This window comes from Gamsiella multidivaricata (assembly GCF_025024155.1).
Source record: "Gamsiella multidivaricata strain RSA 2152 chromosome Unknown BC939scaffold_47, whole genome shotgun sequence".
Taxonomy (NCBI): Eukaryota; Fungi; Mortierellomycota; class Mortierellomycetes; order Mortierellales; family Mortierellaceae; genus Gamsiella; species Gamsiella multidivaricata.
Genome location: NW_026251755.1, coordinates 150,079 through 166,445, shown reverse-complemented (window position 1 = coordinate 166,445; position 16,367 = coordinate 150,079). Strand labels below are relative to the sequence as shown.

The 16,367-nt window shown below is 48.2% G+C and overlaps 5 protein-coding genes across 5 annotated transcripts; 1 reads left to right on the top strand and 4 right to left on the bottom strand.

The window, feature by feature from the left end:
• Positions 1 to 92: 92 nt before the first annotated feature.
• On the bottom strand, positions 93 to 2,138 carry BC939DRAFT_478518 (ras-induced vulval development antagonist-domain-containing protein; the record flags this gene model as incomplete). Its single annotated transcript, XM_051558774.1, has 4 exons — positions 93 to 270; positions 363 to 945; positions 1,056 to 1,195; positions 1,285 to 2,138. 4 exons carry the CDS (start codon positions 2,136 to 2,138, stop codon positions 93 to 95), a joined length of 1,755 nt encoding a protein of 584 aa, XP_051410599.1.
• Positions 2,139 to 2,282: 144 nt separating this feature from the next.
• Positions 2,283 to 6,904, bottom strand: BC939DRAFT_456393 (uncharacterized protein). Its single transcript, XM_051556326.1, has 12 exons — positions 6,619 to 6,904; positions 6,388 to 6,471; positions 6,150 to 6,299; positions 5,968 to 6,057; positions 5,719 to 5,863; positions 5,442 to 5,588; positions 5,030 to 5,322; positions 4,800 to 4,932; positions 4,617 to 4,711; positions 4,417 to 4,524; positions 2,558 to 4,319; positions 2,283 to 2,460 (listed from the first exon to the last, which is right to left on the bottom strand). Exons 1-12 carry the CDS (start codon positions 6,724 to 6,726, stop codon positions 2,297 to 2,299), a joined length of 3,279 nt encoding a protein of 1,092 aa, XP_051410598.1. The 5' UTR covers positions 6,727 to 6,904; the 3' UTR covers positions 2,283 to 2,296.
• A 105-nt stretch (positions 6,905 to 7,009) lies between these two features.
• BC939DRAFT_504602 (P-loop containing nucleoside triphosphate hydrolase protein) lies at positions 7,010 to 9,987 on the top strand (the record flags this gene model as incomplete). Its single annotated transcript, XM_051560547.1, has 8 exons — positions 7,010 to 7,924; positions 8,017 to 8,153; positions 8,237 to 8,430; positions 8,535 to 8,617; positions 8,706 to 8,875; positions 8,971 to 9,140; positions 9,225 to 9,390; positions 9,477 to 9,987. The coding sequence occupies 8 exons, from the start codon at positions 7,010 to 7,012 to the stop codon at positions 9,985 to 9,987; spliced, it is 2,346 nt and encodes a 781-aa protein (XP_051410597.1).
• A 506-nt stretch (positions 9,988 to 10,493) lies between these two features.
• Positions 10,494 to 12,569, bottom strand: BC939DRAFT_398873 (uncharacterized protein; the record flags this gene model as incomplete). Its single annotated transcript, XM_051552444.1, has 5 exons — positions 10,494 to 10,829; positions 10,921 to 11,034; positions 11,190 to 11,531; positions 11,627 to 11,708; positions 12,358 to 12,569. 5 exons carry the CDS (start codon positions 12,567 to 12,569, stop codon positions 10,494 to 10,496), a joined length of 1,086 nt encoding a protein of 361 aa, XP_051410596.1.
• Positions 12,570 to 14,051: 1,482 nt separating this feature from the next.
• BC939DRAFT_456389 (uncharacterized protein) lies at positions 14,052 to 16,335 on the bottom strand. Its single transcript, XM_051556325.1, has 2 exons — positions 15,286 to 16,335; positions 14,052 to 15,189 (listed from the first exon to the last, which is right to left on the bottom strand). Exons 1-2 carry the CDS (start codon positions 16,172 to 16,174, stop codon positions 14,288 to 14,290), a joined length of 1,791 nt encoding a protein of 596 aa, XP_051410595.1. The 5' UTR covers positions 16,175 to 16,335; the 3' UTR covers positions 14,052 to 14,287.
• Between the last annotated feature and the right edge of the window lie 32 nt (positions 16,336 to 16,367).

The window sequence follows — 16,367 nt, the reverse complement described above, 5'->3', positions numbered from 1 at the left end:
TTTATTTATTTAATTTTTTTACCACATACGAACTCATAGTCTTCTGGTGCTGAAGCTGACTGTCGTCAAAAGACAGCCGTGGTGAAAGCATTTTAGACAGAGTGACCTGTCGATCGCAGCTTGGAGGCGACCATCTCACGCATCTCGTTGATGATCTTGTTGTCCTTCTTAATCTTCTCCTCCTGGTTGAAAATCATGAGTGCTCTCTTCTCCTCCGCACTAATAACCTGGTTCTCCTTTCGGACACGTACAGCGTTCATGCGCTGGTGCCTAGAGATAAAATTGAGTATGATTTGTCAGAGCGGGTTCTACATGTAACGTTTACGAGCCAACCAAGGGAAAACAAGGAGAATATCACATACCGGCTTCCACTCATAACAAATCCCGCTTGCTCATAGTGTTCGATCTGATCGCTCTCCAATCCAATCTCTCCACGACGTGGGATACGTTTTCCGTCTTGAATGTAGGCTGCCATGGCAGAACCTTCACCAGCCAGTAGCGCACCACCATAGCTGCGTTCATTCATCTTGCCATCGTTGAGATACAGGGGTACAGGGCCCACCTCCTGGTCATCATCAGGCATTTCGATCTTCTTCTCCACCCACATATCGTCCGGATACTCCTCCACCGCCTCAGACGATCCTGCATGCGCCGCCGCTGATGAAGATGACTGGGCAATTTCCATTTCGGACTCGCGTCGCTGAGAGTCGCCACGGCTGCGATGGCGACGATTGCTGCCTCGCGAAGGGACCTGATCCTCGCTTTCACTCACGCTCAAGGGTGTCGGGCTACGATCTCTCCTCTTGGACGAGCGTTTGTCCCTCTTCCGACTGCTGCTCGTGTGATGAGATCTACTTGATCGTTTGTGCTTGCTGGATTTGGACGACTTGCGGCGACGCTTACGACCAGCATCCGTGTCCTCTGAGTCTGACCCACTATCGGAATCTGGATGGCGGTAAAAAAAAAAAAAAAAAAAAAAAGGCCAATCTTCAGTAAAGAGATAGATGCCAAGAAATGCGTTCTTCTTAAATTCGCCTAGTGCTCCTTTAACATACCATGCTTCTTGCGTTGAGCTTTCGAAGCTGGCTTCTTCTTGACCTCTCTGTCGGGTGACGGCGACCTGTTTTGAAGTTCCTCCTCTGTGGGAGAAGGAGCCCAGATAGAAAACTTGATCGCAAGGCGTTGTTCTCGACGGCTGGTAGGAACAGAAACAAATTCATGAGTATCTCAGATCAAAACACAATAAAACCTCCGCTTAACGCTGGTCGATGACGATGCACATACTTGTCAGAGAACTCTGGCATCATCTCTTGCGGTCTTCGCCCTCCTCTGTATGGTCGATCGTCACGTCTCTCGCCATCCCGTACATCATCTCTTCGATGATCAGCTTCATATCGTCGTCCTCTGTACTCATCCCGAGAATTGCCTCCTCCTCTGTCATACCGGTCTCTAGAAGAGTCGGTACCGTTTTCATGTCTGTTACCGTTGCTGCTGTGGTTCTGTTCATGCCTGACAGGCTGATAGCTGTCGTAAGTGGGACTCTGTCTCCGGCCGTATCGATCCCCCTTGTTATATGGCGAAGGATTGCGTTCCTGTCGATTGGGCTGATTCCTGTCATTTGCCCTGTATGTGGGTGACTTTGATCGTGATCGAGAATCCCGAGCACCTCGCCCTCTGTACCGGTCATCTCTATAGGAATTCCTGTCTCTATCCCTGGTTGAGTCTCGCCCATAAGTATCACTGCGTCCACGGGATTCTTGAACTGGACTCCTGCTGCGGTTGCGTCTGGTATCAGGCCGTCTACCTGGGCTTGGGCTCCAATGACGTCCTCCGTTGCGGTCGCTGTTATCTTGACTCCGAGAACGCCCTCTTTCGTCGCCTCTTCGCTCTGCTTCACGGCTTGCAATACCTCCTGACTGAGGATCCCGCCGAACGTCTACACTACTGCTGCGTCCGTGGCTGCGGCTACGACTTCTACTCCGGCTCACGCTGCGGCGCTGATTACGGCCCCGTGGCGATCGAGAGCCGGATGCGGAGCGTGTTCTTCGATTGCTTCTGGATGAATCGTTGCTAGTACTCTGCTTTCTTGTAGCTAGCAGCCTATTGCGTAGTTCAGTCGCCTCCGTCTCTGGTGACATGGTGCGTGGATGATCTGCTGCTGACGATTCCATGTTATTATTCAAGTGGTGGATCTGGCTGGGAACTTCGAGAGTCAGGAATAATTAGCTGCGATCAAACCTGTTAATTTATTCAATATCATAACCATACGAATATAATATTATAGAGGTCTTTGAGTTTATTTATTTCGCAGCGATTCCAGGGCAGAGACAACCGCTACTCGACGCAGACCCTTGGCAAGGACAAGGCACCCCGAGAGTGCAATACGCTTCTGTTCTTTGGTCCAGTTTGATGCCGCATTTACTTTCCACACCATGTCCAGGATAGCTGCTTCGTTGTAGACTAAGATCAATGGCAAAGTAGCAAGAACAGCGTAAATATATGTGAGATTTTACAGTCGGAACTTCACAATTCCTGATGTTAAAGGTGAGATACTTACACTTGGGACTCATTTTAATCTGTCTGACCATGGCATGCTTGTATTCCAATGGTGTGTTATCCATCATAACTGACGTTCCCGTTGACATAGAGTTCGGGACAGCTGAGAAACTAGCGGACCTCACTTGTTGATCTCGGATCGTATGAGATGGCTCTGTCCGCGGTTCCATCGAGGCTTCCGTATTAGGCACGGCCGAGGTTCTTTCTATCTCCATATTGTTCGTCGACATGTCGCTTGCTTCCCCACTTGTAGCGGATGATCGGCGCAAGCCATCTGATATTGATGGGTCGGCATGGTCCAGCTTAGACCCAATCACTGAGGAGTTAGGTCCGCGCATTGCTTCTGTCAAAGCCGGCGCATTAGCATCTGCCCTATTGACGTCCTCTGACGGCGGGCGTAGTATTGGGATAGGCATGAGGTCATGTGGATTACTGTTCGTTCCTAACATGACATCTGTGTTCTTTGCGTGGGCCTCCACATCACTATTATCCTGCAGTGATGGCGAGCTAGACAACGATTCGTTGGCATGCATCTGCAGAGCGGCGGCTCCGGAAGGAGTACGTTCGGGGATCATATGAGGAATTGACTGTAGCTCCATGAGAGCCGTTGGGTCGTATACCAGGCTATCGAAAATTGGTATGGCGGTACCATTGAGCTGCTGCAAGTCGTCTTCCACACCTTGACGATGCTTTTCGTATTCTTGGCTTGCCAGTAAATCCGAAGCTGTTTTCCCTTTCCCAGCAAAAGATAATCCTGCGTTGTCGGTAGCAATGTCATCGAGGCTTATCGAGATTATCGGGGCCGGGATCATCTCCTGTGCGCACTGCATGTCTTCCATTTCCACGTCATCGTCATCCAGCCCGATTCCTCCAGGCATTGGTGTGTCAGCTCTGAGACGCGCCGCTTCGTCGTCACCATCCATTTCCATCTCATCCGAGTTGAACATGGCTCTTCTGAAGTCATCCTCCTCTTCATCCTCATCTTCTCCATCATGCATGCCCAAATGACGGCTAAGGGTATCTGTGGGGTAGCTAGAACTCTGCGGCTTGCCTGAGCCATCTTCGACCAGGACCTTCAGTATCGGTGGCAACACAGTTCTTGTGCCAGAGGGGCCGAATGACACCAACTGGACTTTGCCGGAAATTGATCGGCCTCCTTGAGCCAGACTTGGGATTTTTTCGATGGGAAAATGTGATGATGAAACAGATCTCCGCCGAGGTTTCCGCTTCCTGCCGAGGATAGACGACCATGAAGATCCACTGGATGTGCTGTTGGACGATATTGACGAGTCAGCCGCGGATGCCTCGTCCTCTTCATCGATAGAGACCTTTTTGTCCTGCTTATACGGGTTGCCGAACATAGTCCTTTGTAGCGATTTTGCCGATTCTTCGTCTCGGAAAGGGTCTCTCAGGTTCTCCTGTTGGATCTTCTGCATACGATCCTGGTAAATACCCATGTCGGCAATTGGAAGCGAATGAAGGTCATCAGAATCTGCGAAAAGATCAAGTCTGGCGTCTATTGCTCGTGATGATCCTGAGATTATTGATTTCTGAGCCATGTCTGGTGATGATGTGGCCAATGCTGATGCTGGTCTGAGTTGAAGCTCCTTGAAGAACGAACGCTTTAGATCGCTGAGCACTGAAATTAATTCCGATCGAGGCACATCGAAAGCATTAGTGCAGAGTGTCTTCTTTTTCAGACCCACTGGATCCACCGTTAAACTTGGCTCTGCACTCAGGAGCCGATCTAATTCAGATTTGGCCTATCCGAAAAAACCGGGCGTTAGCATGGGTTATTGTTGAACTAGTCGTTTTCCAAAAAAAAAAAAAAAAAAAAAAAAAAAAAAGTGAAGAAATTACCTGTATCTTGTTTTTGCTGATGATTTTTAGCACCGCAGGACTAAGCATTCCCTGGTCGGATGGTATGATATTGACAATGCCCATTCTCTTAAGCGCGTTCCGTAGGGGCTAAAAGGTGATATAACATAGCAGCAAGTTAGCGGAATCTTAGAGCAGCCGCTATCTTTTCTATATTGTCACATATAATAAGCAATGCTTACAGTGTAATAATAGGACGGTGTATGGCTAAGATATTCCGAGAAGTCTCGAAGCCAGGCCGGAGTCGGTGTCCGATCAGGGAGGGAGTAAAGGTTCACTGTGTGAAAGAAAATAGTTAAGGTTACCATGCGAGAACTTTGGACTACGTGCAATACGGAATCTGCAGATGCTTAACCAGAACATACCCATAAGGGTGAATAGCGCTGGATAGTTATAGGCTACCACTGTCAGAGTCACTGCTGTCTTATTCGTATTTGCTCTCAGGAATGCGAAAGGAAATCCGAAGCCCTCAGTTTTGTAGCTGTTTTTTACATACACCTAGTTCAGTATAAAAACAGAGCAGATAACGTCAATCTCAAACATATTACTGGATAGACCATGGTAACTGTCGTAGCTTTTCACATCAGCACCTTACAGGCCAGCAGGACTCTGAAGGTCGCGTAAGGAGCTCTTGTGTCATGGGACATGGCGCAACCACATATTTGTCGAATGGGAAACCTTCGGGAATATCAACGCGTTTTTCATCCTTGGTGTGGTAATGTAGTGTTGGTTGCGCATTCCGAGTAGGTATCCGTTGAGCATCCAATTCTGGCCAAAAAGGTTCAGGAATTGGGAAAAAGCCAGGGTGTCGCGACTGCGGATTGAGCCAGCTTGGATTGACATATATGAGCTGATGGTGGTTGGCGGTGTTGGGTCGTCGAGGGTCCGCTGCGAGATTGTGTAGTTGGAGAAGAGTGATGCTGTTAGCTCCAGATACGTGACAGTGTCTCAAGACTACGAATAACATTGAATTGCAAATAACGAAGTGTTCAAACAGTCTGCCGTACCGATCAAATCTTCAAAGTTGACAACAACGCCGTATATGTGGAGGAGGGCTTGAGGAGAGAATTGGGTTGGAGGTATTTTGCTGATCCCAAGCATGCAGTCCATTGCTTGGAGCATATGCCTTAATGTCCGCACGCGATAGCTCGTTCCTGTACAACATAAAAAGTGCTGTGCGTCAGATTGATTACTTCCTGGAGGAGGCCAGGACACTTGGCACCATGGACAAGCTCAAATGATCATTCTCTATTTCTGCGCAGGGTGATCGTCTCCTTCGTTTACCTCCCATGACTGTGCTGAGAACACTGAGCTGAGGATCGACCATTTCGGCATTGGGTTCCAAAAATATCGTATACAGCCTCTGATCCCAACGAAAAGGCTCGTGGTAGTAGTCGACTCCTGCGAATGTAATTCCTGGGATATTCAGCTATTTCAGAATTATGACATGGATAACAGATGTTCAGTAAATCGCGCAGGTAGCCAATTCGATCATAGAGATGACCATACTGTATATCTGAATATTGCCCATACCCTGTCCAAAGCTCCTGCAGGAGATGATTGTTTTCCTCCGTCCGTGAACCATAGAATGATCGTGGGCTCGATTGTAGCTGGGAAGCGTCCCTATGTGAATCAACGCCAAAGAATCTGTCATTGAACCACTCAAGTGTAGGTTTCGATAAAGTCTTTAAAAAAAACATGCATTGCGTCCTTACACTGGCAGGCGTATCGATACCATGGTAGACACGGTAAACGTTGAGTAAGTCAAACACAGTCGAGAGAGATGCTCCTGGATTGGACATGTCCGTTGCATTTAGAATTTTGAGCTCCTTGATCAGATGGGGAAGCGGGTCTTTCAAAGACGACTAAAGCGGTATCAACGCGCGAACAGATCAGTATCGAAGACACGCCCACATACTTTGCGGTGTAAATCATTTCTGTTCAAAGTCGTACCCTGACGCACCCAGGGCCCTCCTCATATGTAACCAGCATAAACTTGTCGTTGTGCTTTTCGGCAGGCTTGACGTGTGGCAGATGCTATCAGTGCAGGAGATCGCGGAAAAGTCAGCAACGAAAACCCAACCACATTTTTTCTAAAAGGTAGCTTGAGATTGAGAAAGCTATCACGTCTGCGTCTTCATTTTGGGGGTGCCTTGCTTAACGAGGCATACTCTCCTCATTTACCTTGATCAGGTGCTCAATCCCAGACTTTGTGCATTCTAACGCTGACATGCCACTCGAGAACTTTTGGTTCATCGACGCACTGGTGTCGACTAGGAATATGACAATCATAGTTTTTATATTCGGCACGCCCCCCTTTCCAATATTATATATATTATATTTTACAAAGCCTTGGCAAAAGGTTTGCTCGACACCCAGCGACCCACAGAAAACGAGATGTGCGTCTGAACAAGAAGGAACGGAAGATAAACGAGAAGTAGTGCTTGGGGATGTGTGAAACGGTGAACAGGGCCAATTGAATCGGAAATGGAAAAAGCTCCAAGCCACGCTATAGCACCTTTCGCGTTCCTGGTTCAAGTCATGCATCACCAGGCCCAAGCATCGATCTACCAGGATGGTCACGACCACACAAAGGATCAACAAACGGCTCGAAAAGGCCAGGAACCAGGCGAGGCATGCGCTTTACCCTTCTACCGACTCGGACTCTGAGAATGAGCAGATTGATTGGATCGGTGAGCCATTGAACAAAGATACTTTCCTGCGCAGGAAATCAGGGGACGCCACACGGACCAGCGAGCCAGTGCCAGCACCTACAAGGAGAGCAACTCGTGGATCAGGGCTTTCCAACATTCCATACTACAGAGGCTTCACCAAGGGCGATACAAACTACAGTCTTGGCGATATTGTCCTTCTTAGAAACGAGCAGTATTCCGGGAAACTGCATCGTCCACATGTGGCCCAAATCTTGTCGCTCTGGGAGACCGAAGAAGGCGCATTCGAAGGCGATTTTCGCTGGTTTCATCAAGAGGAGGATATTGAAACGCTGAGAAGGCATCAGAGGAAGGGCAATTATCCGGAGAATCTTGAGCCAGGCGAGATCGTTTATACTCTTGACGATGATCAAAATGATGTCAGCACAGTCGTCGCCAAGTGCCAGGTCTTAAGTGAGTCTGAGTGGCGACAGAAATTTGGGGACGGACCGACAACACTTCGCAAGGAGGAGCAAAGTATGGTATGGTTTTGTCGGGGGATGGTTCGGAAGATGACTGGATACCACGCGATCGAATGGAAGGGTGGCGAAGAGATGATGAAGCTGAAGGAGGAGAAGGAGGTACGCTCGAAACGGAAGGCAGCAATACGTCCAAGTCTAGCGGTCAGTCAGTCTCCGAGAAAACCACCAGCTCCTTCTGCCCTGTCAAAGCCCCAACAAAAGAGTGCCACATCCTCTTCGAAACGCAATAAAAAAGCAAGGACAGCGGATAGCGACAGTGGAAGTGAACCGGAGCTAGAAGAATCAGAATCAGAGCCAGTATGTCGATATCTCGTAACCTCGATTGAATATTCACTCATGGATGTGCAACTTTACTAATGTAATGATAACGTTGTTTATCTCTGCCCTAGGAAGACTATGAGGAGGATGACAGCGAAAGTGATGCAAGTCCAAAGCTGAACGCAAAAGCTCCAGCAAGGAGGAAGCCGGCACCAGTAGTTCGAAAGCAAAAGACCTCCGAGCGGCCTGCAATACTTAGACGGGCAAAGTACGTAGTAGCTAGCGGATATGCTTGCGCAGCTGGCATTTTTACTTATGGCCGACCTTTATTCTCTTACGTTGTACGTATAGAACATTGGTGGTTCAAACACCAACTACTCATAGAGCCACTTCAACAGCTGTACCGACGACCGATTTTGAGCACGCCCGCAATCGCTTGCATGTGAAGGCTGTGCCGGACACGCTTCCTTGTCGCGAAGATGAATTTCTAGAGATCCAGGACCACCTTGAAAGTGCAATCGAAGAAGGCACCGGAAGTTGCATCTGTAAGCAAGGCGAAAGGCACTTTGATGTTCAGCCCATTCATTCAGTTTGACAATTTCCGCCGCTTCCTGTTTATAAATCTCTTGGATGCTTTCCCTCATTTTAGATATTTCTGGTGTACCAGGAACCGGAAAGACAGCAACGGTGCATGAGGTCATCAGGTCATTACAGGCAAAGGCTGAGGAAGGGGTAAGACTCTACCGCAGAACTTCCTGTCTTCGACCGCAACCACACATGAACTTGCTCACAAGAGATCTTTTTTCATAATTCATTTTAGGAGATATCGCCTTTCCAGTTTGTGGAGATTAATGGCATGAAGGTTACGGAGCCATCTTATGCATATGTACTTCTATGGATGGCGCTGTCCGATCAAAAGGTCACAGCAAATCACGCGCTCCAGCTGCTGGAAAAGCAGTTCAGCACACCGGGACCACGACGATTGCCATGGTAGGATGGTTCAACTGAGGACATATGCGATAATGTCAGGGTTTCATCCAACTTCTTTGGCTTATTTGCTGGATGTAATTTATCATATTTACTAGTGTTGTCTTAATGGACGAACTCGACTTAATGGTCACCGCAAAGCAAACGGTCATGTATAACTTCTTTGAGTGGCCCAGCTGGGTGCACTCTCGATTGATCGTTGTTGCCGTCGCAAACACGATGGATCTGCCTGAACGCATGCTGTCTAACAAAGTCTCCAGTCGTTTGGGTAAGAAGATTCCGCCTCCATTTTAACACTTCGTATGCCCATTTTACAGATGCGGACGCTGATCAATAGTTTTAAGCGGTTTAGGCCTAACTAGAATCAATTTCCAGCCGTACACCTACCAGCAACTGGTCACAATTGTGGAGTCCAGGTTGCAGGGTATCAAAGCATTTCGAAAGGAGGCCGTTGAGTTTGCGGCGCGCAAAGTTGGGGCTGTCTCTGGAGATGCCCGTCGGGCGCTTGACATTTGCAGGTGAGGTTACATGTTACTCACGACAGGAGATGTATACGCGGCACTGATGCAGTGGACTAATCAAGGAGCGGTCTTGGACAATTTAGGCGAGCTGTAGAGATCGTAGAGTCCAATGCCCAAAAGCACGAGGAGCAGCGACAAAAGGCAGCACAACGGAATCCTCATGAGAACCTTGGACCACCCGCGGAGCTAGAGCAGGTCACAATTCGGACAGTGGATCAAGCCATCAAGGAAATGTTTGCCTCGCCCAATGTTCGGCTTATTCAAACGGCATCTCTGCACCAAAAACTATTTCTCGTTGCACTTACGTCAAGGCTGAGACGCTTGGGTCTGGCGGAAGTGGAGTTTTCGGAGATTGCTCATGCGCACCTGCAAATGTGCCGCTTGCATAATATCGAGCCACCAATGTTGAGTGATCTTTCAGCCATATGCGCCAGTCTAGGATCTTCAAGGTGCCTGTTAGTCGAGTCCGGAAAGCAGGACATACATCAGCGGGTGCGACTGAGCGTAAGTGAAGAGGACGTAATTATGGCGCTAAAGGCAGACCCGCTCTTTAGGCGACTATTGGACAACCTTCCCTCAACATCAGCATCGTAGGAGCCTCTTATCTATCTGAAGTAGACTACGACGATCCAAATAGCATTGCTTATGAGATAGACTATGCTTGTGATAGCAACAAGAGCGTTGCATTGATCATAAAGGAAGTTTCAAGGGCTGCGCTTAAGGTTCCTACATCGAAAAATGACCAACGCCTTCATACTGGAATTACGTCGTAAACAAATGCATCCTGTCTGCTCATGTCGCACCGTTCCACCTTCCTCTTTTTTGTTAGAACTACCACTATTATACTTTAAAGTGATTTACAAGGCCCATCCTTTATTCGTCTCGTCCCTGTCCTCGTTGGGTCTAAGGTGTACCATGCATGGTTAATATCCGTGCACCATGACAGTCGATGGACGGGAGAGTGCACGTTTCGCCGCATAGCTCAGGCAGGCGCAGGTGTATCAAAAATGAAAGCCGAAATTTGCTTCTTCGCCTCTTGTGGATCCGTGGAGATACTAAAAACAACAACAGATGTTCAAAAGACACATTAGTCAGGTTGTCTAGTTGATTGGCGAAGCGATAGAATGCAGCATGATAGCAGATACGCTTGCGTACTCTTTCAGCTTGATGTCAAACCCTCCGTTTCCGTTGGGTTCAAAGTATCGTGGGACATGAGGGTGTCCGCGGTCCTCGCGTTCCTTCGTCCTTGCACGCTGATCCTCCTCGACTTTGTTCTTTTCGACGCTGGCGACATCCTGGTTGTTGATTCTGAGCGCCGCTGTCAGTTTGCTCCATAGTCGCCGAGATTCATTCGGTTCCTGCTGTTCTTCTGACGCTACAACCTTTGGGTGGATCGTGGACGTTTTGACATCAAAGAGCAGATCCTTTTTGGTACCCTAAATTGGAATAATAATAACTGTCAGCGCTACATTGTCCAGTGTTCACCACATGAGCATACAAAGAGGATTTAGGTAAAACAAAAAGTACCTTCTTAATGTAGATTTCATCGGACCACTTTCCAGAGATTTCATAAAGGCATTCTCCAGTCGATTCACGCTTGATCTTCCCTGAAATGCCGTTGTATGTGCCGGTGAAGAAGCCCTGTTGATTGCAAGACATATCGCCGTTGCGTTAGTAGGGATGAAGGCACATCGAACCAAGCTGTGTATACATGGATACATGAAGTCAAGTGATACCACAATTACCTTCACTTTAAAATCCAGATTGCAAACAAGGTCCAGTTTTGGGCACTTTACAGAGGCAACATCTCCCAATTCCAAGAGCATCGTGCCAAACAAAATACCACGCGCGTAAACGTTGGGCATGGTGATAATGTAGTCCTCTCCTGGCCTATTTGTGAAAGAGACTCTGATCTCGCCCTGCATCAACGTTGCTGCACTGTTGCCCAAAAACTTTGACTTTGGCAAGAGATCACCTATGATACTGAGGTTGTTTTCTGGACTCGCGTAGTAAAATGCGGAGATAGGAGGGTGATGCGAGACTTGCTCTGCAACGTAGAATGCCTCTGTGCCGTCCGCGAACTGCCACTGTGCACGAAATTGTTCGCCCAGGATAGGATTGTACGGCTTCTTCACACCCTACTCCACAAGTCGGTAAAGAGATGGTCTTTTTAGTATGCCCTTCTCCACTTCCTCTAAATATGACAGTGCCTGACTCGAGCTTTTGCTGGTACCTTTGGCTTAATATGCCATCCCGATAAGTAGTATCGTGTCACTGCCACGAAGCGCTCAACTGGATCCTCGATTTGGTTCGCTCTAAAAGGTTGACAAAACCAACACAAAAGTGTCAGAGAGATGTTGGACAGTTTTAGACTTTTATTGTACAGCCAACCATGACCAAGGATATCAAGACCAGAGTACAAATATGCCGCCCACATCTTCAGTTTCCCCTCAAAATATCGATTTCTTCTTCCACACACACATACACACACATGTTCGCACGCAAAATCAACGTGACCTATGCACACAGGGAGTGCACACAGGTTGCTTCACGGTGACCCATCTCTTAGCTGACGCAACCCATCCTCTTCGATGCCAACGAGAAGATAGCCGATCCATGTAGATCATAAGCGAGCAAATTCACTGGGGTCCTTGATATATTCGGTCGAAAAGCCAGCTGTACCAAGAAATGAGAGCAAACGCACAGCCTCCAACATACTCAATGACACCGTAGAGGCAAAAAAAGAAGAGCGCGTAGAAAGAGCAAAGAGCAACGGGGTTGAAAAGCTGGTGATGGAGTCAGATCAGTCGGCATATGTTGGTATCCTCTATATCCTCGAAGGTCCATTTTTCATACATTACGTCTCGCTAAGGACCCCATGGCTTTCCTCTGTGGGCACGAGATGAATAGAGAAACCGCTCTGAAAAAAGAGTGGGTGCAGACACATGATTCAATGGCTCTTACTTGATAATCAGCTCTGGGTGGGACATAAAGTCCGTGATGCGCTCAAGCATACTGCGGGGTTCGAGGACGAAAGTGGGGAGGGTAACGCGATGGAGGTCGGTGCTCTTGCCAAGCTGGGCAATGATGCCCATAAGGATACTCTTTGTGCCTTCGTCCAGGACCTCTGTGTCCTCGCCGTCGACGGGGATGTTTTGTACCTTGGCGTCTGCCATCGGAGCTGAATGAATTGCGACTGAGGTTGGAATGAGGTTGAGTTGGCTCGAATGGGGCAAAAGGAAGGAGGAAGAGAGGATAGTCGCGAAGGCAGAAGGACGGAGAATACGGGAAAGCAAAAGACGGGAAGGTGAAAGAGGGCGCAAAATTGTGTCGCAGGAACAGCACGCAAGAGGGTTTGCATATTCATGTAAATACCCACCAACCATAGACAAAAAAAAAAAAACGCTCCCCCTATCACCCCGGCTCCACAACGTCACTGAGGAGGACTCCATTGTTCATTTCTTCTTTCATCACCCCTGGATCTCGCTGCCGAATCAGCTTTTTGCGCATCGCAGCACGCCGTTATTCTTCTCAAGCATCAGTCCATTTCCTCATTCTCATCCTTATCCAAAATTTCATCAGCTCAAGATCTCTGTCCAGACACGACTTTCTGCAAAACGGAGCGCGGCATCGACTTTACAGGCGCCGATTTACTTATACCAGCCTTGAGCATTTCTTCATAAAGCGCGTTTTTCAATCTCAAATGACACTCAAATACTATCAGGATATGGCCAACCTCTGTCTGCTATGAACCATAAGGCACCTGTTTATACTTTCGTTTTAGACCGCGACCGACATAGGAAGAATGAGTCAACAAATTGCGACGAAGCCTTGGATGCTGTGGAAGATGGCATTCAGAAATTTATGTACAACAACAGGTTTTGTGTAACAATCAGAACAATGGGTGGTGGGTTTAGACATTGGCATTTCAACAAAGGAACAGCTGCTGCGGATGAAGATGATTATTCACTTCAAGTGGCAAGGCACTCTCCACATCAATAAGCGACGGATACTGAAAGAAAAAATATCGTAGATTAAATGCTGTTCCTGTTGCCTCCTAGCCTTCCCACGCGAAGGTGTTACGGGCTCGAATCAAGTTGCAGGACCTTCGCCCTACCGACAGTACACACATTCGTATTAACAAGCACAAACGGATTAAACGGAGAGAGCTAACAAAAGAGGAGCGTCGAGTCATTCTATATCGCTGAGAGTGTTGCAAAGCAGAGAGAGAAAATAGCAAAGCTGCTTCGATAGTCGACCCTGGGGAACAATGTCAGAGATGTTGTATTGAACAGAAATATTGAAACTACTAGTATTCAAGATACGCGCCTTCCTTACTTGAACCTCAGTCTTTAGCCAATAAAATCCAGCACGCCCAGCTCGTGCTTTTGCTCCTCCCCATCTTAATGCCGCCAGTACCACTATCACCGCCAGCCAGCAAGTACTGGAGTCGTCTTCAATCCAGGAACGATGCCACGGAGGGCCCCAAAGTGAAGAGGCGATTATGATAAGTTGAATATAGATATGGAAATATGCTGTCGTATCACATATTACTAACAGTTCCAATGCGTGGGGTGGTTTTGAGGCTCGCCTGTTTGGCCGATATGGCGCGCGTCTGTCAGATGCGTCCTTGCAGAGCATTGTTCATGAAATAAACCATCAATAGGACGGATACCTAATCTCAGCTGTGGTGATGACGCACAGTAGCTGCTCCGTTCTGCTGCCAGTCAATCTGCGCCAGGGCAGAGTTTGAGGATAACGCACAAGATATGATCGCTCGACCATGGGCAAAGCATCCCACTGCGTCATCCTCCATGAGAACGGCATTTGCATACAATTCGCGGCCAAGGATGAAAAGGAATCTTTATTATGAGAATAATGCAAATGGACAAGCCTAGTACGAGAGCTGATTATAGCCCTGCAGATCTTGCTCGACATACTGCTCAATGTCAAACATGTTTGCCTCAAATGCCGCGCTTGAGGTGATATCCTGTGATGGCAGTGCAGATTCCGTTGTAGTGATCTCTGACGACGACCGCTTGGGCTTCCGCCGCTTGGATGAGTCCATTTTGGGTCCTGTAAGAGTTAGCGAACTGGAAGGCGACCTGTCCTTGGATATCAATGTTGGTCTGCTTGCGTTCTCCAATTCGGTACTCTTCTTCCTCTTTGGAGTTCGCGATGTGGCCACAGTAGGCGCAGTCGTTTTGCCACTCACGGCAGTAACTGAAGAAATCAAAGGTGAGTTCGTAGACGTCTCGGAGATTTTTTCGACGTTCTCCATTTGCGATGGCTGAACCCGCAGGCGACGCTTTAGAACGTGCAATTCGGGATCGACATTATCGACAGCGCTTCCAGAAGGTTTCCTACGGGCAGGTGTTTCTCTTGATTCGCCACGACATTGATTGGAATAGTCCAACTTCATATTATTGGTAGATACTTTGTTTTTGTTCGCTTTCTCGTTACTGTGCCGCGGCTCCTCGAGATGGACTTGAAATTCTGGAAACGTTCCGATTGCTGCCTCGAGTATCGAGCTCTGCTTTCTTGATATCTTCTGATTTGGAGGTTCATTTGGTATTGGGATTGAGCATGAGACCGTCGTCGCGTTATTCATGTTTGAAAGGGTTGATCTCTTCATGGAGGTGACATTGCTATTGGAACTGTCTTGATCCATGCGCCCTGAATCCGTTCCTTCACGTCGGGGCCCCTGTTCAGTCGAGAGTGCTTCTGAAAGACGATCCATACTAGAATCTAGGGAGTGTTTTCTGACAGAAATGGTCTCAATTGCCGGAGCTTGGCCTGAAAAGAGATAGAAAGCCTAGAACATATTAGCTACACGGCTTTACAGTGCATATCGAATAGATATCTGACCGATTCATTTTTTGGTAGCGCTACCTGATGTGTTAGACGCGTACGGCCGTATCCGATCGACGCTCAGCTTCAGCTGCGTCTTCCGCTCCTGAACTTCGTTAGGCACAGACGAACCTCTCATGTGCCCTCTACTTTTAGTCGCAGTGTTCTGGGTTGAGGCGTCTGCAGAATATACTGCCTGGTTTGAGCAAAATTGCGGTGGGAGGGATGGGCATGATGCGGGTATCGGTCTAGCGCCAAGTAGACTAGGCAGTGGAGGAGGGATGTATTCGGTCAGTTTCCGCAAGCCAGTCGCATGTCCGGCAGCAGAAAGATTTTCCGCTGTTCTTCCGACCTCCCTCTGACCATCCATTGACGAGGTCGCTACTATAGGGTGTTGGTTCTTATTCCAGGTCGCATCCGCATAAGTATCTTGAGCGGGGTTACTCCGCAAGGCGCGCATTGGCTCCTGCACTCCAACTGCATCTTTCGTCAAAATATCGGCTGTGCTGTGTGTCAATTTTTTGGGATATTCTTGTGTAACAGACGATGGCTCGGTGATGGCATTTGATATTGGTGGCGTTAATAGGCGAATTGAAGTTGTATCGGTCGGCTCCTGCTTGGATGGCGTTCTTTGCTCTGGAGGGGATCTATGGCTCCACGGAGAAATCTTGAGAGGTCCCCGAAAAACCGTTGACACCAAGAGTAGGGGTCTGTCTGAGCGCTGCCATGACAGATGCTGTAAATGCCTAGTCGACAAGTCGCCCTGTGCCGAAGCATTTCGGAAAGATCTAGGCGCTGCATTCCTGTCACCGGTGCTGGTGCTTGTACTGGATTTGGTTTGTTGCTTTGGCGATGTAATCCTTGCACAGATGGCTTCCTTCTGCGTGGACTTGAAATTTCTGGAGGCATCCTTCGTGGTAGGTGATGCCATGCCGTGCCTGCTATCCGAAAAGGAGAAAGCAGATTGTCTGTTCCTGGAGTGGGTTAAGCGGAAGGAGAAGTATAAGAAAACGGGAAAACGAAGGGTGATTATAATGAAATAGTGACAGAAGAGATGCGAAAAATGGAAAGAGTGCTCCTGCGGGGTTGATGTCAAACGAGAAGCATCAAGGAAAGGCCAGAGA

Bases quoted from the DNA above. Each gene is read 5' to 3' on its own strand.
- BC939DRAFT_456389 (XM_051556325.1), bottom strand. From the start codon at position 16,174: ATGGCATCACCTACCACGAAGGATGCCTCCAGAAATTTCAAGTCCACG. The intron at 15,190-15,285 runs GTAGCGCTACCA...ATCTCTTTTCAG, and splicing joins GTACGCGTCTAACACATCAG to GCCAAGCTCCGGCAATTGAG.
- BC939DRAFT_456393 (XM_051556326.1), bottom strand. From the start codon at position 6,726: ATGATTGTCATATTCCTAGTCGACACCAGTGCGTCGATGAACCAAAAG. The intron at 5,864-5,967 runs GTATGGGCAATA...ATTCTGAAATAG, and splicing joins CTGCAGGAGCTTTGGACAGG to CTGAATATCCCAGGAATTAC. The intron at 5,589-5,718 runs GTAAACGAAGGA...TATGTTGTACAG, and splicing joins TCTCAGCACAGTCATGGGAG to GAACGAGCTATCGCGTGCGG.